At 41.3% G+C, this 27,878-nt stretch overlaps 1 protein-coding gene across 2 annotated transcripts in view; it reads right to left on the reverse strand.

The window, feature by feature from the left end:
* Positions 1–27,878, reverse strand: part of MRC2 (mannose receptor C type 2) — an 80,307-nt gene that overhangs the window by 23,567 nt on the left and 28,862 nt on the right. For both annotated transcript variants that reach the window (XM_056548143.1, XM_056548142.1), the window contains exons 2-14: positions 26,992–27,375; positions 24,337–24,510; positions 21,410–21,574; positions 20,245–20,358; positions 17,214–17,351; positions 14,029–14,217; positions 11,609–11,763; positions 9,758–9,868; positions 4,488–4,603; positions 4,005–4,153; positions 3,385–3,599; positions 2,919–3,061; positions 243–345 (exon numbers count right to left, since the gene is read on the reverse strand). In XM_056548143.1, coding sequence (XP_056404118.1) covers positions 243–345; positions 2,919–3,061; positions 3,385–3,599; positions 4,005–4,153; positions 4,488–4,603; positions 9,758–9,868; positions 11,609–11,763; positions 14,029–14,217; positions 17,214–17,351; positions 20,245–20,358; positions 21,410–21,574; positions 24,337–24,510; positions 26,992–27,375 — 2,156 coding nt within the window. The remainder of the gene's footprint in view (positions 1–242; positions 346–2,918; positions 3,062–3,384; positions 3,600–4,004; positions 4,154–4,487; positions 4,604–9,757; positions 9,869–11,608; positions 11,764–14,028; positions 14,218–17,213; positions 17,352–20,244; positions 20,359–21,409; positions 21,575–24,336; positions 24,511–26,991; positions 27,376–27,878) is intronic.

A 27,878-nucleotide genomic window follows, 5' to 3' on the forward strand; every position in this document is an offset into this window, starting at 1 on the left:
TCTAGGAGCTGTAGGTACAAAACGGTAGAAAATGATTTATAAAAACTATTTGCAAAGTTGCTTTAATTGTAAATTTAGATGTATTCGAAAAATAAAGACGGTTGGAAAAGTGACAATAGCATCTTAAACCATTGACCATTCTTATGTATTTAAAGCAAAACACAAATCATTAATACATCACAACAATTAAAACATGTTTGTTTAGATAGATAATACTAATGCAATATTACAGAATGACTTACCGACTGTCCATCACTCCAGCTCCAACTTTGGTCACCACTGGGGTTTCCTCTGTTAAGGCCAATCCAAAACCAGTGTTGTTCATGGACCTCAGAATCTGATTCACTGACAGAAACAATGTAAAAGCAGATAAAAAAGATGTAACAGAAATCTAAAAAAATGACAGGGTCTAAACAGTAAAATTACAGGGCCTGGACAACCCCATCTTTAAAGGGGAACTCTGTAGGAAGCAAATGTCTTGAAATCAACTACCAGAAAGTTTACATGCTTGTAATTTACTTCTATTTTTAATACTTGAGCCTTCCAGTACTTATCAGCTACTGGATAATCTGTAAGAAGTCATTGTCGTGTAGTCCTTACAGTCAGACACAGTGCTCTCTGCTGCCAACTCTGTTCATGTCAGGAACTGTCTAAAGCAGGAGCAAATCCCCATAGCAGACCACTCTTGCCCTGGACAGTCCCTGCCAACGGCTATCTTGTGAGAATGCCCGGCTTTAGGGAATCTGTCAGCTCTTGAACATGATCCAAGCTCCTGATAGTGTTATATAGCTGCTTGTACAATAAAGTGAGTAATACCTTTGTTGTCAAAACAGAGAAAATTGCACTCTGTCTCCCCTGCCTCCTCAAATAATATGCATTGCTCAGCCTCCTGCACCAAGCCATGCATCCAAAGTCTTGCGCCAGCACCGTAGATCCAAAAGGTGGCAAACGTGCAGTGAGTGCCCGAGACTGTCAAATCTCATCACATGTGCATCGCCCTTAATGTCACTCGCACAAGACTTGAATGCAGGGCTCAGTATATGAGGCCGATCCATGCATATTGTTAGAGGGGGTGGGAGCATTGGGGCGTGCCAAACTGAGGCACTGATGCGACTGGCTCTTCATAGAAAATATTTTCTCTGTTTTGACAACATAGACAGCTAACACAAAGGTATTAAAGTATTATACACTTTATTGTACAAGCAGCTACATTGTCATCAGCTCGGATCATGTTTAAGCACTGAGAGATTGGCACAGAAAATTCATGTCATGCATGGTCAAAAGAGTAAGAGCTGCTTTTTGGAGAAACTTCTCTGCATTGCTTTAAAAAGGAGACCCCCTTTATAATGTTTATATACCTTAATAGGGTAAAGAAACTATTTTGAGCTATTTTTTCCACTTAACCCCTTAAGGACTCAGGGTTTTTCCGTTTTTTCACTTTTGTTTTTTCCTCCTTACCATTAAAAAATCATAATTCTTTCAATTTTGCACCTAAAAATCCACACGATGGCTTATTTTTTGCGTCGCCAATACTAATTTGTAATGACATCAGTCATTTTACCCAAAAATCTACGGCCAAACAGAAAAAAAAATCATTGTGCGCCAAAATTGAAGAAAAAACTCAATTTTGTAAATTTTGGGGGCTTCCGTTTCTATGCATTACATTTTTCAGTAAACATTACACCTTCTCTTTACTCCGTAGGTCCATACGATTAAAATTATACCCTACTTATATAGGTTTAATTTTGTCGTACTGGACAAAATCATAACTACATGCATGAAAATTTATACGTTTACAATTACCATCTTCTGACCCCTATAACTTTTTTATTTTTCCGCGTAAAGGGCGATATGGGGCTAATTTTTTGTGCAGTGATCTGAAGGTTTTAGCGGTACCATTTTTGTATTGATTGGAGCTTTTGATCGCTATTTATTCATTTTTTCATGATATAAAAAGTGACCAAAAATATGCTATTTTGGACTTTGGAATTTTTTGGCACGTACGCCATTGACCGTGAGGTTTAATTAACAATACATTTTTATAATTTGGACATTTACACATGCGGCGATACCACATATGTTTATTTTTATTTTATTTTTTTACACAGTTTTTTTTAACTGGGAAAAGGGGGGTGATTCAAACTTTTATTAGGGATTCTGCCGCTTGACTGCTCATGCCTGGATCCCAGGCACTGAGCAGTCATTCGGTGATCGGCGACACAAGAGGAAGGAAGCCCGCTGAGCTAGCCGGGAGCAGTTTACTTTCACTTTAAACGCACCGATCAACTTTGAACGCTGCGTCTAAAGGGTTAATAGCGTGCGGCACCGCGATCAGTGCCGTGGTCCCGCGTTATAGAAAGGGACCGCACTTAGGGGTTAACTCAAGGGGTTAAAGAGTACCTGTCATGATCTTGTTAAATTTTATGATCGTACCAGTTCACTGCCCCCATCATGATAAAGCACCCCCAGCCTTAATTTTTATTATTTTTTCTACCTTGATGTTGCTCTGTATTTTTAGTCTCAGTCAGATTCACAGACTGGGAAGGGGTGTTCTCCAGCAGATGTGACATCTGAAGCCTTACAGGGGAGAACTTCCTCCCTCACTCTGCTACACACAGCCCAGAGCAGTTCAGTGTATGAGGTGAGTGAGTGTGAGGTCAGTGTGTGAGGAGTGCAATAGCAAACATTTGTTTCAATTACAGTGCCCATTTAGGCACATACTAGGAATAGTAGTAGTCATTTTGCAGGTGTCTCCTAATAGAAGAGTCTAGCAGTACTTACAGAAGTTACGGCAAACAAGCTGTAGACCAACACAGGAGAGGAGTTTGCAGATATAGAAAAGCTGTTCCGTATTGGATACAAGTTTGGATTAAACAGATAAATTGGAAGGGAGAAAAAAGTGAATTATTAATACCTACCCAAAGATTTTGTTTAGTAAATGGGCAACATAATGCTCCTCTTCAACACTGGAAATACTAAGCAACTGAGCCCCAATTTCTCTGCAGGATTGTTGAGCTGCGCCCCATGTCTTTTTTTCCTGCAAATTCTCTGAATGAAAGACCTACATTGGAAAGAAAGAGCCTGCCATGAGTAACACTAACAGGTTATATGTGAATTAGATCTAAAAAGTGATAGACCTTACTAGCAAAGGGTGTAGCTATAGTGGGTGCAAAGGTAGCAATCATACTCAGGCCCGGCTGGCTATAGCCTACTTAGTAGACACAGTATTAAAAATGGCCCATAGTAGGTAACAGTCCTAGTAGTTTGACAGAACAGGGTCCTCTGGTGGGCCATCTTGACCTGGTACTTGCATTCATAATTATAATGAAGGCATCTTAAACAGTTCCAGTATAATTCCATGTTGTGAGATTCTCCATGTCTTACCTTATAGCAGTGCCTTAGTGTAGGCGCAGAGCTCCAGTCATCAGGACAACTTCCATTAACACTGGGCGTGGGCCGAACCGCAGGTATCAGAGGGATCATTGGAAGCAGAGTCTGCATACAGATGTATTTTGATCTGAAGGAATCACAGTCCTTTACCTCCCACAAACCAAGGGACCTTCCAGTAGCCAACGCAACACATCCCCCTTTATCGTATCCTGATCAAGGAAGAGCACAGTATTAGGCTGGTTTCATACACAGTATTTTGGTCAGTATTTTAGTCAAAACCAGTAGTGGGCCTAAATACAGAAAAAAGTACAAATCTTTCCATTTTTGTTTTTTTATGCCTCGTTTCCTTTCCTGACTTTTGTTAAAAATACTGAATAAAATACTATGTGTAAACCAAACCTTAAAGGGGTGTTCCTCCATAGACATCTTATCCCCTATCCAAAGGATAGGGGATAAAGATGTCTATGGGCGGAATACCCCTTTAAGATCCAGTGTGTATAGCATTACAAAAACAAAGTAGTGATGGCTACAGGATGATTACTACTTGTGCTAGCTATTCCCAGTGACCCATTAGGATTGGGAATTCATGGATTTTCCTTCATCTTGTTACTTGCCAGGCTCATCTCTGTTCCAGTGAGTGTAGGTCACTTCTTCCCCATCATGCCAGCGAAAAATCCCAGTGCGATTCATATCCTGCAGTGCTGTCCAGTAATATTTGCCATCAGATTCATACAGAAGACTATTTACAAAAGCCTGATCAAACCTATGAAAGAAGAATGGAAGATAAAAGAGATATCCATTTTTTAACATCTAAATGCATCAAGCTGAAACTTTTACACTTGGTTCACACAGAGCTCCTTTTATCTAATGCAAAAAAGCATGCATTAATATTGGTAAATTGCCATAGTCACACAGGTGACACATGTAAAACAATAAAAAAAAATTATGTTTCACCAGTGAAAACCATGCAGTCATTAGCCATGCTGCAAAACCGCATGGTAACAAGACATGCATTCTTGCAGTTTTATTTCTGACCTTAAATACACAATAAAAATGCAAACAAAAATAAAATAAAAACATGATGAAATGAGTCCCACCTGTTCCGGATAATGACCAGTCTAGCTGCACGGTCGGAGCAAAATTTAATAGCTTCATTGTATGTCAATTGCTCATCACTGAGCCAATAACAAGATGTAATATGCCAGCTCCAGCCCTAAAAGAACCAAAGGACTTGGTGTAAATGACAAAGCTTACTACTCCAAAATTATGCAAATGCATTTTCTTCCATTATAAAATACCCAACAAAGAGCATACATGGGATTCAGGATATTGTGAGAATATCATTTTAGAATAGATATTTAGTTGTAAAGGTGTGCAATTTATACTACTATGGGGAGATTATCATTGTGATGCAGACAAATTGTTGCTAACATATATTAAAATTCATCCATCCGAAACTGTAAATGATTGTTCTATAAAATCCTATAAAGAGATTTCCCAAACATATAAAAATTTAAAAGTACCTATATGTGTCGGAAAAATTACAGTCATGGTCGTAAATGTTGGCACCCCTGAAATTTTTCAAGAAAATTAAGTATTTGTCACAGAAAAGGATTGCAGTAACACATGTTTTGCTATACGCATGTTTATTCCCTTTGTGTGTATTGGAACTAAACCAAAAAAGGGAGGAAAAAAGAAAATTGGACATAATGTCACACCAAACTCCAAAAATGGGCTGGACAACATTATTGGCACCCTTAACTTAATATTTGGTTGCACACCCTACTGAAAAAATAACAGAAATCAGTTGCTTCCTATAACCATCAATAAGCTTCTTACACCTCTCAGCCGGAATGTTGGACCATTCTTCCTTTGCATTCTTCCAGGTCTCTCTTATTGGAAGGCGCCTTTTCCCAACAGCGATTTTAAGATCTCTCCACAGGTGTTCAATGGGATTTAGATCTGGACTCATTGCTGCCACTTCAGAACTCTCCAGCGCTTTGTTGCCACCCCTTTCTGGGGGCTTTTTGACATATGTTTGGGGTCATTGTCCTGCTGGAAGACCCAAGATCTAGGACGCAAACCCAGCTTTCCAACCCTGGGCTGTACAGTGCGACCCAAAATCTGTTGTAATACTCAGATTTCATGATGCCTTGTACACATTCAAGGCACCCAGTGCCAGAGGCAGCAAAACAACCACAAAACATCATTGAACCTCCACCATATTTCACTGTAGGTGCTGTGTTCTTTTCTTTGTAGGCCTCATTCCGTTTTCAGTAAACAGTAGAATGATGTGCTTCACCAATAAGCTCTATCTTGGTCTCATCTGTCCACAAGAAATTTTCCCAGAAGGATTTTGGCTTACTCAAGTTCAAAATATAGTCTCACTTTTTTATGTCTGTGTCAGCAGTGGGGTCCTCCTGGGTCTCCTGCCATAGTGTTTCATTTCATTTAAATGTTGACGGATAGTTTGTGCTGACACTGATGCTCCATGAACCTGCAGGACAGCTTGAATATCTTTGGAATTTGTTTGGGGCTGCTTATCCACCATCCGGACTATCCTGCGATTACACCTTTCATAAATTTTTCTCTTCCGTCCAGGCCCAGGGAGATTAGCTACAGTGCCATGGGTTGCAAACTTGATAAGATAATGTTGTGCACTGTGGACAAAGGCAAATCTAGATCTCTGGAGATGGACTTGTAACCTTGAGATTGTTGATATTTTTCCACAATTTTGGTTCTCAAGTCCTCAGACAGTTCTCTTCTCCTCTTTCTGTTGTCCATGCTTAGTGTGGCACACACAGACACACAATGCAAAGAGTAAGTGAACTCTCCTTTTAATCTGCTTTAAGGTGTGATTTTTATATTGCCCACACCTGTTACTTGCCACTGGAGAGTTTAACCCCTTAATGACCAAGCCCATTTTCCCCTTAAGGACCAGGCCAATTTTATTTTTACGTTTTCGTTTTTTCCTCCTCACCTTCTAAAATCCATAACTCTTTTATATTTCCATCTACAGACCCATATAAGGGCTTGTTTTTCACGTGACCAATTGTACTTTGTAATGAAACCTCTCATTTTACCATAAAATGTACGGCGAACCCCAAAAAAAAATTTTAGGGAGGAAATTTAAATGAAAAGCAAAATTTTGCACATTTTGGAGGGGTTCGTTTTCACACTGTACAATTTACGGTAAAAATGATATGTGTTCTTTATTCTGTGGGTCAATATGTTTAAAGGGATACCCATGGCTAGATACTTTTATATTTTTGTACCGCTTAAAAAAATCTAAAACTATTTGTACAAAATCAGTAATCTAAAATCGTCCTATTTTGACCACCTATAACTTTTTCATTTTTCCGTATATAGGGCGGTATTGGGGCTCATTGTTTGCGCCGTCATCTGTACTTTTTTTTAGATACCACATTTGCATATATAAAACTTTTAGATAATTTTTTATTATTTTTTTTTAATGAAATGTGACTAAAAAGCATCATTTTTGGACTTTTTTTTATTTTTTCTGTTTACGCCATTCACCGTACAGGATCATTAACATTATATTTTGATAGTTAGAACATTTACCAAATATGTTTATTAAAAAATTTTTTTAAATACGCTTTTTGGGGGTAAAATGGGAAAAACAGACAATTTTCATTTTTATTGGGGGAGGGGATTTTTCACTTTTTTTTACTTTTTATTTTTACATTTTCAACTTTTTTTTTACACTTTTTATGTCCCCATAGGGCACTATCTATAGCAATCCTTTGATTGCTAATACTGTGCAGTGCTATGTTTAGGACACAGCACTGCTCAGTATTATCAGTGATCTTCTGCTCTGGTCTGCTCGATCTCAGCTAGCAGCCGGAAACTGCCGTGTATGACGCGAGCACCCTTCCGATGCTCGCGGTTATACACAGGACGTAAATGTACGTCCTGGTGCGGGAAGTCCCGGCAAACCGGGACGTACATTTACGTCCATGGTCGTTAATGGGTTAAAGGAGCATCACATGCTTATCTTTCCACAATTTTGAAAGGGTGCCCATTATTTTGTCCAGCCCATTTTTGGAGTTTGGTGTGGCACTATGTCCAATTAGCTTTTTTCCTCCCTTTTTTGGGAGGTGTATGACAAAACATGTGTTATTGCAATCCTTTTCTGTGAGAAATACTTTATTTTCTAGAAAAATTTAAGGGGTGCCAACATTTACGGCCATGACCATGTGAACAGAGATGTAGGAGCGTCCGGACTGAGCCAGGATCGTACAGTGCGACATGTTACTGCCCACTCCATGTCTGTACGGTGGAGAAGCGTCCTCCATCGCACCCTCAATCCCCCGGGCTCCTTTTTGGAGATTTCACTTGTAAATTGAGTTGTGACATTGAGTTTTTTTTTCTTTTTAAACAAAGGTAAAAAACTAAACAAAAAACATTTTTGAGGTTGACCTACCACCCTGAACCCACCCACCGCCCCTCCTCCCTGCCGAGCGTCCAGGTCTGCATACAACCCTTCTAAAGAAAAAAACAGGCCCTTTTTTGTCCTTCCTTTTTTTTTTTTTTTTTTTTTAAACTGTTTCTGGGGAAAAATTTGTAGGTTTTTTCATTTTTTTTTTTTTTTTTTTTCAGAAAACAGAAAAACAAAAAAAACGAATTAAAAAGTTCTATAGAAAAAAAAAAAAACGTCCTGTAACTACTTCAGATCTGTGGTAGCATCACCCGATGAGACCTTTATCTTGCTCAGCTCTGTGCTGCACCTTTGTTTTGATGCTGCCAGGGCTTGCTGGAGAAGTGATTACCAACTACATCTCCCATGATTCATCTCCTCTGTCACAAAAATTGCCTCTAACTAAATCTGTCTCCATGTCTCTTTGTGACAAGGTACAAAATATTGCAAAAATTAATCATACACACAGATCTGCTACTGAAAGACGTCACTGCTGTTTGATTTGTTTAATATTATTTTATTGACATATTATAATACAGTTTATAGAAAGGTGAAGAGGACAACAGAGACAACTCACACTGGGAAGCCTCGTTGATGCATGTTATTGACAAGAAGATAAAAAAGTTATAAAAAGGGGAGGATTAAGGAACAATAAAGAACAGTTGCATCATTGAGTGTAAACCACATTAAGTAGATAGAAATATAATAAATGGTTATTACCTGCAGGGAAAAGGGTTAGGTGTACGCCAAATATATGAATACAAGTTATATAATCCTTTCAAGTAGAGTTAGAGAGTATGTGGACTGGACTAAGGGGGGGTCAAAAAGTATAAAGAAATCTATGGTGTGAGTTAGGGTAGCATGCACTGTTTCATATAACGTAATATGGGAAAAAATTCCCTATTAAATGAAGGAGTGTCTATTTTCCATCTACATGCAATATGTATTTTAGCAGCCATGACTAAAAATTAAATAAGCCAATGTGTTAATGCATTTATGCCACTATATCTATCTCCTATGAGCAAAATGCAAGGTTTTAATCCAGACTGAGTGTTAACCACAACGGTGCAGATTTGCTTGTGAAAATTTACCAGAATTTTGGTGCAGTGTGTCCAGAAAAATAAAAAAATGTGTGCGCATGTTATGCACTACATTTACCATGTGTTTTAGGCACACCTTTCAAATTGTCTGAAAAGGGGTGGAGCCTTGCTGTAAAGAGCGCCAAAACTGATGTAAACTTGGACAAAAATGCCTAAAAGATGCACCAAATTTATCGAACAGCCTACACCACTATAAATCAGGCACATTCTTAGAGTGTTTAGTTTACACTGTCTAAGAATTAGATACTTTTGATTGACCTGCCCCACTGCTGCAAACTTTTAGGGTTTGTCGTTAAAACGCCAATTCGGTAAAGCAAGACCACCAGATATGCAAGTCATTCCCAGGTGCACAACATTTGCCAAAGATATGAGGACGACTCTTTTAAATGGTGGATGAGATTATTGAAAACCATAAAAAACAGGTTTAGAATGGTCCAAAGCTCAAAGATATTTAACGTGACAATGTCTGAGCATGCCAAGTTTCTGGACCAAAAATTGGAATGCAGACCGTAACCCAGGTCGTATGAACTCTGGGTGCAGCAATTGTCTGGGGTAATGACTCCATCTTTATGGAATGAGATGTTCACAAGGTCTCAACATGCAGACATGTAAACACAACCATATTTTCAGTGCTTGTGGTAAGCAGCTGGCATAGAGAGCGACTGGTATATTTCAGTTTCTTTGGAGGACATGTAAATTATTCTAAATAAATCTGCAAATCCTTGCGTACATAAGAAAGTCCCAATATAATCGTCCTGCACACAATGTAGGAAGATTTGACAGCTTAATATCACTTTATAGTAATAAATACCAGCTCTACTGTTTGTACCTTTTGGCAGGGACCTTGCTGGTCCTCAGTGGTCGCTTGTGTGGCTTGTCCAGGCTTCTTGCAGATAGATGGCAGAGTCTGATTACATGGACTGTCATTCCATTTACCCTCCTGTTAGGAAAAGATATCCAAGAATAACAGGCTGTACATACTTGTTTAAGAACTAGTAAAATATTATATTGATTTTGGCCTTGAATCTATCCTCCTAAGAACAACAACGCCATTGTGAAGTGTCCATGGTGGTCTTGCAAGGCATAACTTGTACAGTGGAGGTCCGGCGGACACCATAGCAGACATGCCAGAGGATTAGTTGGGTTGGTATATTGTATGTCCAACATATGAGAAAATAGATTGTACAGTGTCAGGAAATTATGGCTGCTTTCTTCTAAAACCAGTGTTCCACCTGTCCACAAGTTGGTTATGGTAGCTCAGCTTCATTTACTTCAATAGACATCAGTTTCAATAACCAATAGACAAATATGGCATCATTTGTGGCAGAAAGTAGTCATGTTTTTCTTTTCCTGCATAGCCTTTAGGAATGCACAGTCCTATCCATTTACATGCATAGTTTAGTTTGGCTCTTGTAAAGCCATCAAGTGTGTAAACTATTAATATTTATCTGCTGGAAATATAGGGGAACTTTTTTTTTTTTAACTTCATTTATGCAATTACAAATTTTACAAAATAATATAACAATAGCCCACTCCCACTCCCCCCCCAAAAAAGAAAAATATAAATTATAATATTTTCCCTCCCTCTTAAATAACTCTATCAAACCCAATTACATATAGATCGATCAATAATATCATTCCCGCTATTGCGGTCTGTCTCTTTCTTAAATCACATTTCATATATTTTATACAAATTTTTCACAATTTCTAAGCATTCATGAATATTTGGAGTATTTGGGGAAATCCATTTTCTTATTATCAATAACCTTGTGCAAAAAAACACCTTATGTAACCTTTTGGTCAAATCAGTTACCATATCATCTCTCAATACACCAATCTCGGGGGGCAAGATCCAAATTTATTTTCTATTTCCGCTGACCAAAATTCTTGGATTTTAACACAAGACCAAAGCATATGGAGGAACCCTGCATCTTCTTCCCCGCATTTCAAGTAACCAATTTTATTCTGGTTCTCTGTCGCCCCATATCAAGGAATTAAAAATAGTGATAATGTTCTTAAAGAGATTATTCTCACAGCAAATAGGAGATGTGCCAAATATATATCTAGTAACTTAGGAAGTATAATAGCTTTAATCAATATCATCTTATCCGCTCTTGACACTTTCAACTCACTCCACACTTGAACCTTCTTTTCCATTTTTTTAATTATTGGTTTTAATTTTAGATTAGAATCCAGAATTAGAATTTCCCAGCTTACCAGAGATTTGTACCCCCAAATAAGTGAAATGTGCTTCTCTAACTAAAATTTCTATTTCCTCACTAGATGACAAATCCTCCGATCCCAATGGAAGCAGAACCAATTTTAACCAATTGATTTCCAAACCTGAGTATTCCCCAAATTATTTAATGACTTCCATAACCCTAGTCAAAGAGAGCTGGTTTTCCTAAAAAATGTAAATATTGTCCCCATTGCACCAACTCCTCCTATTTTCCTGTCACCTCTCATTTTAATTGCCAAGTGCTTGATACTCAAAGGAAAAAGCAAGGGGGAGAGAGGGCAACCCTGCCTTGTCCCCCTTGACAATGGGAGCTGTTCTGATAACTTTCCGTCAATCGAAACCTTTGCGCGTGGATTAGAGTATAGTAACCTAACCATCCCTATCTGGAAATATAGAGGAATTTTGGGAACATCTCCCATGATATTAAAATCCCTTTCTCACCGGTCCCCAGATGGTCACACAGTCCTCCATGCTATCCCTGAAGTTGTTGGGCTCAAAAGGATGCCATGATGTAAAAGTGACAATACTACCATCTGACCACTCAAAATTCATCTGGTGCTTGATATCATTCAGTCCAATCCACAGCTCTTCAACATCTGAAAGCAGAAAATAAAAGCTCAGACACTGACAGGGTAGCTACAAACAGTAGGTAGCAATAGAGAGACAGTTTATTTTCTTGGGTATTAGAGCTAATTTGTATACTGCTTTCCAATGGAGCATTGCCTGTAATGGTGTGTTAACATGCAGAAGACCTGCTGAATATTAGTTGCAGAAAATGTGCAGTTTTTATTTTGCACCAAACCAAATTATTTTTAAGATCAATTGCACAGGTGCTGCAGAATAGTTGCAGAAATCCACAGCAGATCTGCAGTGTGTAAATGTACCCTAAGACTCCATACTTCAAGTGTACCTGTCGTTAACAACATTTTTTTATGTAATGTAGATAAAACTATTATATGTATGTAATATTCACGGATTAAAAAATGTATGTGTATATTTTTGGGTGTAAAAATGCTGTCCCTGCTGCTATTGTCTGTGTGTCTCTATGAGGAGACCAAATACAGGAAGTGAGGGCAGAACAAGCAGGAGCCCTGCTTGTGCTCAGGGTACAGAGCCCTGCTTGTCCTCAGGGTACAGAGCCCTGCTTGTCCTCAGGGTACAGAGCCCTGCTTGTCCTCAGTGAACAGAGCCCTGCTTGTCCGCAGTGTACAGAGCCCTGCTTGTCCTCAGGGTACAGAGCCCTGCTTGTCCTCAGGGTACAGAGCCCTGCTTGTCCTCAGTGAACAGAGCCCTGCTTGTCCGCAGTGTACAGAGCCCTGCTTGTCCTCCCTGTACAGAACCCTGCTTGTCCTCCCTGTACAGAGCCCTGCTTGTCCTCAGTGTACAGAGCCCTGCTTGTCCTCACTGCACAGGGCCCTGCTTGTCCTCACTGCACAGAGCCCTGCTTGTCCTCACTGCACAGAGCCCTGCTTGTCCTCACTGCACAGAGCCCTGCTTGTCCTCACTGCACAGAGCCCTGCTTGTCCTCACTGCACAGAGCCCTGCTTGTCCTCACTGCACAGAGCCCTGCTTGTCCTCACTGCACAGAGCCCTGCTTGTCCTCACTGCACAGAGCCCTGCTTGTCCTCACTGCACAGAGCTCTGCTTGTCCTCACTGTACAGAGCCCTGCTTGTCCTCAGTGTACAGAGCCCTGCTTGTCCTCACTGCACAGAGCCCTGCTTGTCCTCAGTGTACAGAGCCCTGCTTGTCCTCAGGGTACAGAGCCCTGCTTGTCCTCAGGGCACAGAGCCCTGCTTGTCCTCAGTGCACAGAGCCCTGCTTGTCCTCAGTGTACAGAGCCCTGCTTGTCCTCACTGTATAGAGCCCTGCTTGTCCTCAGTGCACAGAGCCCTGCTTGTCCTCAGTGTACAGAGCCCTGCTTGTCCTCACTGCACAGGGCTCTGATTGTCCTCACTGCACAGGGCCCTGCTTGTCCTCACTGCACAGAGCCCTGCTTGTCCTCACTGCACAGAGCCCTGCTTGTCCTCACTGCACAGAGCCCTGCTTGTCCTCAGGGTACAGAGCCCTGCTTGTCCTCACTGCACAGAGCTCTGCTTGTCCTCACTGTACAGAGCCCTGCTTGTCCTCAGTGTACAGAGCCCTGCTTGTCCTCACTGCACAGAGCCCTGCTTGTCCTCAGGGTACAGAGCCCTGCTTGTCCTCAGGGTACAGAGCCCTGCTTGTCCTCAGGGTACAGAGCCCTGCTTGTCCTCAGTGTACAGAGCCCTGCTTGTCCTCAGTGTACAGAGCCCTGCTTGTCCTCAGTGTACAGAGCCCTGCTTGTCCTCAGTGTACAGAGCCCTGCTTGTCCTCAGTGTACAGAGCCCTGCTTGTCCTCAGTGTACAGAATCCTGCTTGTCCTCAGTGTACAGAGCCCTGCTTGTCCACCCACACTTCCTGCATTTTGTCTCCTAACAGAGACACACAGGCAATAGTTGTAGGAACAAAAATATACACATTTCCAACCATTTTTGCTAATGACATGTACACTTTCAGTGCTCGAGTGATACATGTATTACATGGATGGCCATATATAACAATGCCTGCTTTGTAATACTACATATCCCATGCTACTCCAGTGCATACTGAGGCTTCCAACTTTTCATTGTGTAGTGGTGGTGCTGGGTTAACCCGGCACCACCACTACATCTTCATTGGCTCCATCTGCTTTTGGCTCAATTCATTGTGTATATGCCGGAGCCGCGGCCCTGCTGAACAGCTGATCTGTGTCGGCACCACAATTGTCAGACACTGATAGCCTCTCCTATGGAGACAATAGAGAAAAAATATATTGCAGCTAGAATACCTTCCAAATATTCACCTTGTTTTATCTGCTTGGTGACAAATTCCAGTTCCAGTAGGCTGTGGATGCTGACCAGGTTGCCCTCACTCCGCACACATGTCTTTTTCGCTTCTTGCCAGCTCTTTTTCTCACTAGTTAGACGGTAGCAGTTGGTGCCATAACTGTACCATCCAGGGTCACACTTTACAACAGTCGGCTCAACAGGTTCTGCCATAAAAAGGAAGACTATTTATCAAAGGTGACAAGAATCACTAAATACCAGCTTAAAACCAGAGAATGCTTATTGTTTGGGGATTAAAAGAAGTTAACATATAAAATAGATTGCTAAACCTGCTGTACGAAACTTGCCCAATGGATCAATGTTGTGACTTGTCCATCAACCTGCGAGATGCTTTAATGCACATTTATAGAGATTTAAAAAAATGCTCTCAGCATTGCATGACCCATACAAGAAAAGCTGACATTTGATATATCCCTTTAACCTTTTACTACATTATATACAATCGATACAATTGACAAATAACTGGCTGAAGGTGTTTGGGTGGGAGGAATATCTAGATCAAAATGAAGTGTAGATCACGTTATCTGCCAATGTGAATTGGCTCAAAGATTTCATAATCTGGGGCAAACTAAACCAAAAATAATATATAGTCCAGAGTAGCAGTAGCATGCGGGTCTATACTCTAACCCGGTCCCGGACATACAAAATTGTGTGTAGCTGCAAGCAGTTTTTCGGGGACTCTGCCTACCAGTGTTTCTGCGGTGCTAAGCCCATAATGCCGTAGATTAAACTTGCAAAGAACAATGACGGGCAGAACTTACCAGGGTTTCTGTGCAGATCCCTTTATTGTTTCCGCAGATCTTGATACAGCATTGTAAAACACGGCCATGGAAGGCAGGAGGCGCGCCTCCTGCCTTCCATGGCCGTGTTTCACAATGCTGTATCAAGATCTGTGGGAATAATAAAGTGATTTACGCAGAAACCCTGGTAAGTTCTGCCCGTCATTCTTCTTTTGCAAGTTCAAACCAAAAATAATAGGATCCTTATGCCCCCTTAGAGGTCCATACCATTAGTTTGGTGGGAGTCAGCTAGGGGGCAGAGAGTTACTTAAATCCCATTTCATTTTTATTACTTTAAGTGGGTAAGGCTCCTTTAGTGTGACGGCCGTCGGGACCGGGAGAAAGAAAATAGTGCTTGCACTGTCTTTTTCTCCCACTATTCTCTCTGAAAAACAGCGGCGCCTGACGGACCCCATTGACTATAATGGGATCCATTGGGACACGTTGTTGCCTGTTGCACCCAGTCCTTGACAGGGTACAACGGTAGTGTGAATGTAGCCTAAGTCTGTAGCCTAAGTCTGAGGTGAATGTAGCCTAAGTTTATCAGCCTGGTCCCCTGACTAGAGTACCACCCACACCTACTAAAAGCTGCCCTGCATACAGTGGCATTGCTAATCAAGAGCTATATGCTATTCATTCAGATACAGACAGTGAATAAGATGGCAGAAGCCACATGCAAGGTAAGATAAGTGCAGCACTATATGTACATATGGAGGCACATAATGTTATGCTTCTAGTTCAGTGATGTCATCACGATATTCACACTTATAAGCTAACATTTTACATTAAATACGTTTTTTTTTTTAAATCAGAATCCGGAATCCTTTCTCAGTGATTTTCCACTTCATATGAATGCACTAGTATCTGTCTGAAGATTGCTTGCCTCGGCAGGGTGCAAAAAGAGTGACGTTAAAACCATCATGAGACCTGCCAACTGAGAAAGAATGCGGAGCCCCTGCTAAGCACCGCTGTATATTATTCTTCCAGTTACTAAATTCTGCTCAAATGGAAAATTCACAGTTTGGGTAGCCAGGCCATGATTTGATAATGTTAAAGATTGTCCCATAGAATCCCCTATAGGGTCTGTGAGAAACACAATAGGTGGATATTTTCTTTTATTACTGCTAAGTTCTGACAGGATAAGAAGCCTAGAAATCAGCAATAAAAATAAAGAAAACAATGAATTACGTCACTTTATCTAATGCTTCAAAAGAAACATGTCCTATTGAACATGCACTCCAGTATGCAGGCGGCACGTTGCTGAGCAGGAGGTGCTGAGCAGATTGATATATGGTCTTGTCAAAAAAGATTGCACTTGTAATATATTTGTTTAAAGGAGATCTCTGGCGAAGAATAACTTATCCACAGGATAGGGGATAAGTAGCTGATCGCAGGGAGTCCAACCGCTGGGGACCCCAGCAACCACCAGGATGGGACCCCCGGAGCTCTCAGTGAGGGGCGCGTGTTGTCTACCTGGTAGACGGCACGCACTCCATTCATTCCTATTGGAGCGCTGATGATACTTGAGAGCTGTACTTGGGTCTTTTCACTGATCTCCTTTAAATCCTTACTCATTTTAGGGTTAGGAGTCCAGTGGGAGGTCTTAACCAGTGACTGACAGCTCTTTCTCACTTCTACAGAGAAGGCTGTCAATCACTAAGTAGGGCAGTGTTTCTTAAGCATGGTCCTCAAGTCCCCCCCACCAGGTCATGTTTTCTGGATTTCCTTAGTCTTTTACAGGTGATATAATTATGGACAGTGAATCAGGGATCACCACAGTTATATCACCTGTGAAAGACAAAGGAAATCCTGAGAACATGACCTGGTGGGGGGACTTGAGGACCGCGCTTGAGAAACACTGGAATAGGGCCTCTTGTTGGACACCTTTATCCAGATTGAGCAAATAGTTACATCAATAAAATAAGGGCTATGCTAAACGTTGTTCTGCAAAACTATATATGAATTTACGCAAATCTTCCTGCTCTATAACATGTTGCCTGCAAACCAGACTACATTTACAATATGACAGGTTTGCTTTTAAAGCAGTTCTGTAGAAAACATGATGTATTCCCTTCATTGGCAGATAAGTGGTGCTGAAAAAGAGTTGGGGTATGCCTCGCAGCCGAACAACATTTGCCCCCTTTTCCCAGGTGTCCTGTTGCGCAGGTATTTATACTGGAGGAGAATTAGATAAGACTTTTTTTTTTCTCCACTCATTGATTTGTGCTATGGGATAAAAAGGATCAGAAACAGGTACAATTTTCTAATTATTTACTTATTTATTTTTTTTATGTTCAGAGCCTCTTTAAATGTACGGTAATCATAAAAGGAAATTAATAAATAAGAAGACATTTATCACTGACCTACAGGAGGAAGATTCCTTTTAGAGATTTTCTTGCATACATAGGGCAGAGCATTATAGCAGTTACGGGTCTGCCAGGCGCCAGACATCTCAGTACGTATCACTGCACAGTTTTCTTCTTCTGAATTGCTCGGCTGATCTAGAAAACAATAAAATAATGTATAATCCAATTTTAAAAAAATTCTCTGATTCAGTTACTATTCCAAGTATTATTCAATTTATAGATTCATCACACATAGTGAAAGTGTCCCAGTCATACAAAAGTTTAAACATGTAGCAGGGACATATAAAAAGTTTTAATCAGTCAGAGTCTGAGTGTTTGGTTACAGCACGCTGAAGCACGTGCTGTAACCAAACACTCAGACTCTGACTGATTAAAACTTTTTATATGTCCCTGCTACATGTTTAAACTTTTGTATGACTGGGACACTTTCACTATGTGTGATGAATCTATAAATTGAATAATACTTGGAATAGTAACTGAATCAGAGAATTCAAATCTCTGTCCAGCCAGGGACAGGAGAAAAAGTCCCCCAAAATGTGTAACCCAATTTCTCTCGAGTAAGGAAATACCTCATATGTGGATGTCAAGTGCTCTGTGGGTGGATTACAAGTCTCAGAAGGGAAGGAGCAACAATTTGGGGGGCATGTCACATTTAGGAAGCCCCTATGGTGCCAGAACCGCAAAAAAATAAAAAATAAAAAACATGGCATACTATTTTGGAAACTACACCCCTCAAGGAACGTTACAAGGGGTCCAGTGAGCTTTAACACCCCACAGGTGTTTGACAAATTTCCACTTAAGTTGGACGTGAATATGAAAAATAAAAATGTTTTCACTAAAATGCTGGTGTTACCCCAAATGTTTCATTTTCACAAGGGGTAATAGGAGAAAAAGCCTCCCAAAATGTGTAACCCCATTTCTTCTGAGTATGGAAATACCCCATGTGTGGATGTAAAATGCTCTGTGGCGAACTACAATGCTCAGAAGAGAAGGAGCGCCATTGAGCTTTTGGAGACAGAATTTCGTTTGAATAGAAGTCAGGGGCCATGTGCATTTACAAAGCCCCCCCGTGGTGCCAGAACAGTGGACCCCCTCCCCACATGTGACTCCATTTTGGAAACTACACCCCTCACAGAATTTAACAAGGGGTGCAGTGAGTATTTACACCCCACTGGCGTTTGACAGATCTTTGGAACAATGAGCTGTGCAAATGAAAACATTTTTTTTTTCATTTTCACGGACCACTGTTCCAAAAATCTGTCAGACACCTTTGGGGCGTAAATGCTCACTGCACCCCTTATAACAAAATTGGGTCACATGTGGGGGGGGGGGGGGGGGGGGGGGAGTGTCCACTGTTCTGGCACTATGGGGGCTTTGTAAACACACATGCCCTTCAATTTCGGACACATTCTCTCTCCAATAGCCCAATGATGCTCATTCCGTTCCGTGAGGGGTGTCGTTTCCAAAATGGGGTCATACGTGGGTATTTATTGCTTTGGGTTTATGTCAGAACCGCTGAAAAATCTGCAACCCCTGTGCAAATCACCATTTTAGACCAGAGAGCACATTACGCCCGCAGAGCACTTTACGCCCACATATGGGGTATTTCTGTACTCAGAGAAATTGTGTTACAAATTTTGGGAGTCTTTTTTTCCTTTTACCGCTTGTGAAAATTAAAAGTATGGGGCAACACCAGCATGTTAGTGTAAAAAAAATTCTTTACAAAATTACACTAACATGCTGGTGTAGCCCCCAACTTTCCCTTTACAAAAGGGTAAAAGGAGAAAAAGCCCCTCAAAACATTTAACGCAATTTCTCCCGAGTACGAAAATACCCCAGATGTGGCCCTAAACTGTTGCCTTGAAATACGACAGGGTTCCAAAGTGAGAGAGCACCATGCACATTTGAGGCCTAAATTGGGGATTTGCATCCGCCACAAAAATACCCTACGGCAATGTTTCCCAAACAGGGTGTCTCCAGCTGTAGCAAAACTCCCAGCATGCCTTGACAGTCAGTGGCTGTCCGGCAATACTGGGAGTTGCTGTTTTTAAACCGCTGGAGGCTCCGTTTTGGAAACAGTGCCGTATGAGATGCTTTTTTTTTTTAATTGGGGGGGGGGGGGGCGGGGGATGTGTAAGGGTATATGTATATGTAGTGTTTTACTTTTTATTTTGAGTAGGTGTAGTGTAGTACTGTTTTTAGGGTACATTCACATGGGCGGGTGTTTACAGTGAGTTTGAGCTGAGAGTTTGAGCTGTGGCGAAAAATTTGCTGCATCTCAAACTTGCAGCAGAACTCGCTGTAAACCCGCCCGTGTGAATGTACCCTGTACATTCACTTTGGGGGGGGCAAACCTCCAGCTGTTGCAAAACTACAACTCCCAGCATGCACTGACAGACCATTCATGCTGGAAGTTGTAGTTATGCAACAGCTGGAGGCACACTGGTTGCGAAACACTGAGTTAGGACACAAACTTATTTTCACAACCAATGTGTCTGGTGTTTGAACACCAGCTGTTGCAAAACTACAACTCCCAGCATGCCCTTTTTCTGTGCATGCTGAGAGTTGTTGCTAAGCAACAGCTCAGGACCCCCTCAGGGGTTCGCAGAGGGTGTAACTGCTAAATGATATCAGCAGGCGGCGGGGACCAAAATTCCCACGGGCGTACAGGTTCACCTTGTGTCTTTAAGTACCAGGATGTCAGGCCGTACCCGCCCTATGTCCTTAAGGGGTTAAGGCAAAGTCACACATGCCACATTTTGTCAATAGGTAGTAAAATTAGCTGCAGAAAATACTAAATATGGTTAACACTAATACTTAATTTAATGCATCATGGTATGTAAATGCAAAGTTTTTTTTATATCTGTAATATTTGGCAAAATCATCAAACCTTAACTATTGGCTTTTAAAGAAATGGCAACACTCTGATGCTAGTATTAATACCACAACATGATCAAACATTTAGAATATGCTTTCACATGGCAAACAAGGAAATATCATGAACCGTATCAGTAACTGTGTTACTTACCACTCTCCCAGTTTAAGAACTTTAATGGAGATCCATCAGACCACTGCCAGCCTCCATTAATGTTAATGTCATTGAGACCTATCCAGAGAGTGGAGCTGTATCCAGTCAGGAGGCCTATGAGAAAAGGTTTCAGAAAAATGTGTAATGGGTATGAGATGATATTCAGAGAAGTAAAAACAGAGCCATATAGCTAGAAAACAAAGTCTAGTATTTCTCCTCATATAAAAGGATGGATGCCAGGATGAAATCTATAGGTTTCATTCTAAACGTGAATAGAGCCTAACATTGTGATTCCACATGCCTCTGACCAAAATATATCTTTAATCAGCCATAACATAAAAATACCTGCCTTATATTATGTAGGCCCTCTTGTGCTGCAAAAATCCACTTTTCCAGCATTTTCCAGGAACTTTTCCAGCATTTTGTACTTCAGTAGCTTTTTTGTGGAATGGGCCCAGGTGGGCTCGCCCTTGCGCATCAATGAGCCTTGGATGTCCATGACCCTGTCACCTGTTGCCCTTCCCTGGACCATTATAGTCAGTATTAACCACTAACAAACCCCACACAATTTGCTGTTTTGGCAATGCTTGGGCCCAATTGTCTGCCCATCAGACTTTGGATAAGCTTGACAATTTTTTCTACTTCCAACACATGATCTTGAACAACTGACTACTGTTTACTGACTGACTATTTACTTGCTGCCTAACAGATCCCAACCCTGACCGAAGCCATTGTTAGGAGATAATTTTATTCACATTGCCAACCAGTGGTTAAAGGGGTGCTCCGGCGCTTACACATCTTATCCCCTCTGTGATCTTGCACGTAGCACCCCAGTTAAAATCAGTCCCCCGAGAATGTTCGCTCCGGGTCTGATTACCGGCGACCATGAGGTTCTACGTGTGAGATCACAGGGTGGTCCCCAGCGGTGGGAAATCCGCGATGAGGCATCTTATCCCCTATCCTTTGGATAGGGGATAAGATGTCCAAGCGCCGGAGTACTCCTTTAATGGTCAGTGCTATGGCTGATCAGTGTACAGTCCAAGGGGAAGATTTATCAAAACCTGTGCAGAGGAAAAGTTAAGAAGTATCCTATAGCAACCAATCCACTTCTCCTCTGCACAGGTTTTGATAAATCTTCCCCAATAGGTGTATACACCCAACCTACCATTAATGTATGTCTGTTCATGTATCTCATTGATGCTGAGAAGATTGGCATCTTGCTGTAAGCAACTGGTCCAAGCTTCTGCCCATGATAGCGCCGACTGGAAATTAAACTGGTAGCAGCTGCCGGTTAGTGGATCTTTATCCCAAAATGCTTCACAGTCAGGGCCTGAAACAAACAAGAAACAGAAAAGTACAGCCATTAGTCTCTATCAGCCTGAGAAACAGCTGCTAAAGTACATTACATCTTAGAAGGAAGTCAAACTAAGCCATTAAAACCATCTGAATAAACAGAGATATACAGCTAAGATCTGCGCACATTCCAGCTGGAGCCCCATTGTACAAGTAATGTATGTATTTTTATACCTTCATTTCAGACAGAATGGCAGAACGTAAATAGTGAAGGAAAGAATGTATGATGTTTCAGCACCACAATATATAATGCTGCAAAAGTGCTCATAAACAGACAATGCATAATGGTAGAAAATGAAAGCTAAAAAATAAAATAAAAAAACAAAACAGGCTGCTAGTTGGATGTTTCTAATAAATTCTTTTATGGTTGGAACAGATATTTGATGGGTCAGTGCAAAAATAAACCAGGGAGCACAGACAGAATTGTGTCAGGGTCCATACGGCTCGCCAAAATGACGAGGAACTAGACAATAAACATGTCCTTTAATTTCATAGAAAATAACGATTGGTACATATAAGCATAGAAAATGAAGAAGATAAATTAAAGGGAATGTCCTACAAGTAAATATTAGGTTATAGTACTGACCATGAAAAATTGGGAGCGAAAAAGCACTATTTCTTCTTACTGTTCCAAATTCCATGGTACAATTACCAAATAATCTGTAGCAGAACATACAACATCCAGAGGGGGAAGAAGACGGACTAGGAATTTACTGGAAATATAATATGAAATATAATTCCCAGTAAGGGAACGAGACTGACGGGTGGTGATGTGGAAAACCATATACAGAGCGTGCAAGGCATTTTACAAGGATTTCAGGAGTTGTAGGCAGAACCAGAAAAATGGCTGCTGTGTCATTGCCGGTTTGCTTACAATAGTACAGATGAGCAGTCAAACTTAGGGCAACACCGATAACAAAAAATATGAAAAAAGGTAAATTTTTGGTGGAAGCAGTGCAAAGTTGTTTTAAAAAAAATTAGCTTTTTTGGACTTAGTATACGAATTTTCTTTACGGTACTACATACCGTATATACTTGAGTATAAGCTGACCCGAATATAAGCCGAGGCCCCTAATTTCATCCCAAAAACCCAGAAAAAAAAAAAATGTTTTGACTCGACTATAAGCCTAGGGTGGGAAATACATCATCCAGACCCCCGTCATTATCACCCCCCTTCATCATCCAGACCCCCGTCATCATCCAGACCCCCATCATCATCCCCCCATGTTATCATCCAGGCCCCCGTCATCATCCAGACCCCCATCATCATCCAGACCCCCATCATCATCCAGACCCCCATCATCATCCAGACCCCCGTCATTATCACCCCCTGTCATCATCCCCCCATGTTATCATCCAGACCCCCGTCATCATCCAGACCCCCCGTCATCATCCAGACCACCCGTCATCATCCAGACCCCCCGTCATCATCCAGACCACCCGTCATCATCCAGACCACCCGTCATCATCCAGACCCCCATCATCATCCCCCCCGTCATCATCCAGGCCCCCCGTCATCATCCCCCCATGTTATCATCCAGACCCCCATCATCATCCAGACCCCATCATCATCCAGGCTGGATGATGACGAAGGCCGCAGTGTTCTTCAACCTGCGGACCTCCAGAGGTTTCAAAACTACAACTCCCAGCATGCCCGGACAGCCGATGGCTGTCCGGGCATGCTGGGAGTTGTAATTTTGCAACATCTGGAGGTCCGCAGGTTGAAGACCACTGAGAAGGGATTAACAGGCGGAGAGTTCACTCGAGTATAAGCCAAGGGGGGCGTTTTCAGCACGAAAAATCATGCTGAAAAACTCGGCTTATATTCGAGTATATACGGTAATCCCTTCAATTTAGACATTACATTCACTTTAAGGTGTACTTTTATTACAAATCTATAATGTATGAGTTTACCCTATGGGAAAATATCACTATAATAATACTAGGTGGTGGCCAGTGTTATCTGACAGGCTTCGAGAGGTGTCTCCGCTCCAACTTTCCCAACCTAGTTTACTAGGCATTGTAAAGACAGCCATGCTCCATACACCTTATTAACCAGCCTCGTCATGTATTACATAATCCTTAAAAGGACATCACCGGCAAAAATCCACCGACTGGGGCCCCCCCGCGATCACCAGGATGGTGATCGCGGCGAGCCCCAGTCGGTGGATTTTTGCCGGTGATGTCCTTTTAAGGATTATGTAATAATCAACTTGGCGCCGAGAAGACCAAAGTACGGCTCTTGGGCATCATGGCCGCTCCCATAGAAATAAATGGAGTGTGTGCCGTCTATCGGTAGACAACACATGCTCCTCACTTAGAGCGCTGGGGCCATGTCCTGAAGATTGCGGGGACCCCCTGTGATCAGCTGCTTATCCCCTATACTGAGGAAAGGGGAGGAGTTAATTTTATTTCCTTTTAAGTGTAATGCTACATTTCCTATACATATCTTGCTGTGCAGAATAATGTTTAGACAGACAAAATATTCTCAGGTGATAACATTTTATTGCCAGGGGTTCCAGAATTCAGACTGGTGGCATCAGCTGATCTCTTTTCTTTTGGAAACAGTTGCCTAGCCATTATCCCATGTGTGAAGGCTGCGGGTTGTTGTTTGGTGGGGTCCCCCCAGAAGATACATCTGCATTAGCTGTCTTATGTTACATAAGTGGATCGAGGTTGTAATTCCCATGTTTCAGCAAGTCATAGTTGGAACATTATATAAGATGATAAAACACTTACTTTTTACAGGACAAAAACCCCACTTTTCATCTTTGCCATAGTCTACAGTGGTTGCACACCAGAGATGCCCATCTTCCCGTCCTGTGCTGGTGCAGCTATAGAACCACTGATTATCATACTTAAAAGGGATGGCACAGGGGCGACCATTAGAATTTCCCTGAATAGTATAAATATCTGTAGAAAAAGAAAATATGTCATACTTTGATAAATGTCACTGCAAATAGGAGAAAACGGTAGCAGATTGGTAAATGCATAAAAGTAGAGCAAGGCTAAAGTAATGCACATTGGCCCTGATTTATTAAGAGTGTTGTGTAGGTTTCTTTGTGGGTTTTAATTCCCTACAGTTTATTTTCCACGGTATTTACTAAGATTTTCCACTTTCCCTACATTTGCTTTTTTTACACATGATCTGATCTGTAGGGTTTTTCTCAGCTCAAATCCACCACATTTTATGTGGAAACCTTAGTAAATATGTTGTGTTTTTGTGAAAATGTCAGGACACGCCCCTTTTTGGAGACCACGCCTTTTCCCTGGCGACCACACCCCTTTTCGGGTCTTCTTAGCAAAATGGAGAGTTAGTCGTTTTTTTTTTTTTTATTCTGGCACAAATTCTGGTGCAAAATCTGGCACAGACAGAATATCTGGCGCAATGCGACAGAATCTGCCGCACAACCCCACAAAACATGTCGGGTTTGCAATAGTAAATGAGGGACATTATGTGTAGCCATTTTTTGAGACATAAATGGCTGAAAATCAGGTAGAAACAGTTTAAGAAGAACGTAATCTCAGCTGATTCAAACAGCATTTAGAGATATGCTTTACTGCAAACCTCATTGACATAGACTAAATGATATGCCCGAGACCCAATTTATTAATATAGGAAAGGTTTTAGACATGCTCTATGACCAGTACAGAGGTCAATTGCAGGGAGGGGGAGGCTGAGCTGTAAGCATCAGCTATTATGAATGGTGGTAGATCCTGTGTTAATCTATACATTGGGGTAAGCTTTCATTGTACTCCTGTCTGTGATGATAAGAAGGACACTGCTGGAAAAAGAACTGTACAGTGCAGGAACTCTTATCTTATTAGACCTAGTGGCCAAATGAAAATTGCAAGATAGATTAATAATAATTAATAATATAGATAGTAAAATGTAAAATTAGAAAAACATAAAACTTGATTCAAACAATAGGTCCTTTTCTGATATACAATTGTGTTACTTTAAAAGAATATATATATATCGTAGAGAAAAGTCCTAAGTTTTGATCAGTTGGGTGGGGGGGGGGGTCTGTGTTTTCAGGCCCATATGAATCACTTAAACGAGAACGGGGGGAAAGCATGCAGCAGAGTACTGCTTCTCCTTGGTCTGTGCATGCAAGAAGTGATGGTCCCATACACTTAAAAGGGTACTCCGCTGGAAAACATTTTCTTTTTAAATAAACTGGTGCCAGAAAGTTAAACAGATTTGTAAATTACTTTTATTTGAACATCTAAATCCTTCCAGTACTAATCAGCTGCTTTTTGCTCCACAGGAAGTTCTTTTCTTTTTGGATTTCCTTTCTGTCTGACCACAGTGCTCTCTGCTGACATCTCTGACCATTTTAGGAACTGTCCAGAGTAGGAGCAAATCCCCATAGCAAACCTCTCCTGTTCTGGACAGTTCCTGACATGGACAGAGGTGTCAGCAGAGAGCACTGTTGTAACGTAGAAAGGAAATGCAAAAAGAAAAAGAACTTCCTGGGGAGCAAAAAGCAGCTCATAAGTACTGAAAGGATTAAGATTTTTAAATAGAAGTGATTTATACATCTGTTTAACTTTCTGGTATAGTTTATTTAAAAATAAAAATTTCCAGAAGAGTACCCCTTTAATGTAAGTCGGCCTCACATTGCACAGAGCTAGGAGGGAACTTGCTTAGCATTCACGTTTCCCAGCTTGTTCTAGTAATCAGTGGGGGTCTAAAAACCCAGATCTCTACAACACGTAAAAGGTTTTTACATGTGACAGTATCCATTTAAACTGAGATGCCTGCTATAAAGGAAATTTCTGGAGCTGCTGTTTACAGCTCAGGGTAGCTGCTCCTGTAAGATGGCTGCTCTCATTTCAGTATAGATTTTTAACTAATAAAAAAAGTGAATTCTTGAATTTAAAGGAGATGTCTCATACCTAAAATTACAGAAAAACGTATTCCCTATCCGCAGGATAGGGGATAAATTTTAGATTGAGGGGCCCCCCGCAATCTCCTGTATGGAGTCTTGTCTCTCCCCGCGAGCGGCACATCACAACCCTCGCCCAATGCGGGGGCTGCCACGCCCCCTCCATATAGCCGTGCGGCTGTCTTTCGGCTCTACCATAGAGACATCTGGAGGAGGTGTGGCGGCCCCGTGTTTCAGGCGGGGGTTATGACAGGCCACTCCTGGGGAGAGATGGGAATCCATACAGGAGATCGTGGGGGGGGGGGGGGGGGGCCAGCAGTCGGACCCATGGCAATCTAAAACCTATCCCCTATGCAGTGGACATGTTTTTCTGTAATTTTAAGTGATGAGACATCTCCTTTAAATCCAATATAATTAAATTTTTGACACCTACAATTTACTTGTAAAATAGTGACAGTAAAACTTCTATTTCTATAATTAAATATATTCTGTGGTACCGTACCTCGAAATGAAGTAGAACAGATACTTCGGTTACTTCCAAATATCAGCCACTGGCTTTTAGGTTTAGAGGGTGGCTGAAGTAAGCCCGTGGCATTAGAGGTCTGTGGTAGTAGTGCAGCATTGAATTTCTCTATAAACAACTCACATCTCCCTATAAAGAAGAGGTTCTCATCACATTGGTGGGTAGAGAGCGTATTCAATGAATAGTTGGTAACAGACAGTAGACATTGGAAATTGCCAAGATTGAAGAGCCGCCTCTTTGAAACCCAAACCCATTGTTGTGCTGGTGAGCTGGTGTTACACGGCCGGGAAACACGAACCACAGAGTCCTGAGCTTCTAGGCATCCTTCAACGTCAGGGCTGTATATAAGAAACGGGGCTGGATCTAGGCAAAGTAAGAAACAAGAAATCACTATGTTGTGACAACAAGTGTGTAGAAGTAATTAACAAAATTTAAAAGAAGCAAAAAAATTGCAGAAAAAGGGAATGAATAAGACTAGGAAGGGTCTCACCTCCCCCCCTCCCCCCAGAACCAGCACCACTTTTGTACAGGGGGGAGGCATATCCTTCATCTACTCTGAAAAGCCCCTGTATTCAATACAGAAATCTATGAATCCAGGCTTAGTACACATGATGCCACATTACAGGAATTACATTGTACTTCCAAAAATTGCACTGATCCTTTTAGAAACAATAGGACTTGCACAGAAAACAAGTGGTTTCTTTTGGTGTTTATGCTTTTTCTAGAAAATCTATATGTTTGCACATGTCTATGGTCAACATTATAACACAGACATGATGACACCGTTGTGTTCAGGATACAACTTGCCAGGTTTTAATCCTACCTTCTCTAAAGACTATAGGAAACATGATATGTTCATAGCAAAT

This window comes from Hyla sarda, chromosome 12 (assembly GCF_029499605.1).
Source record: "Hyla sarda isolate aHylSar1 chromosome 12, aHylSar1.hap1, whole genome shotgun sequence".
NCBI classification, from domain to species: Eukaryota; Metazoa; Chordata; class Amphibia; order Anura; family Hylidae; genus Hyla; species Hyla sarda.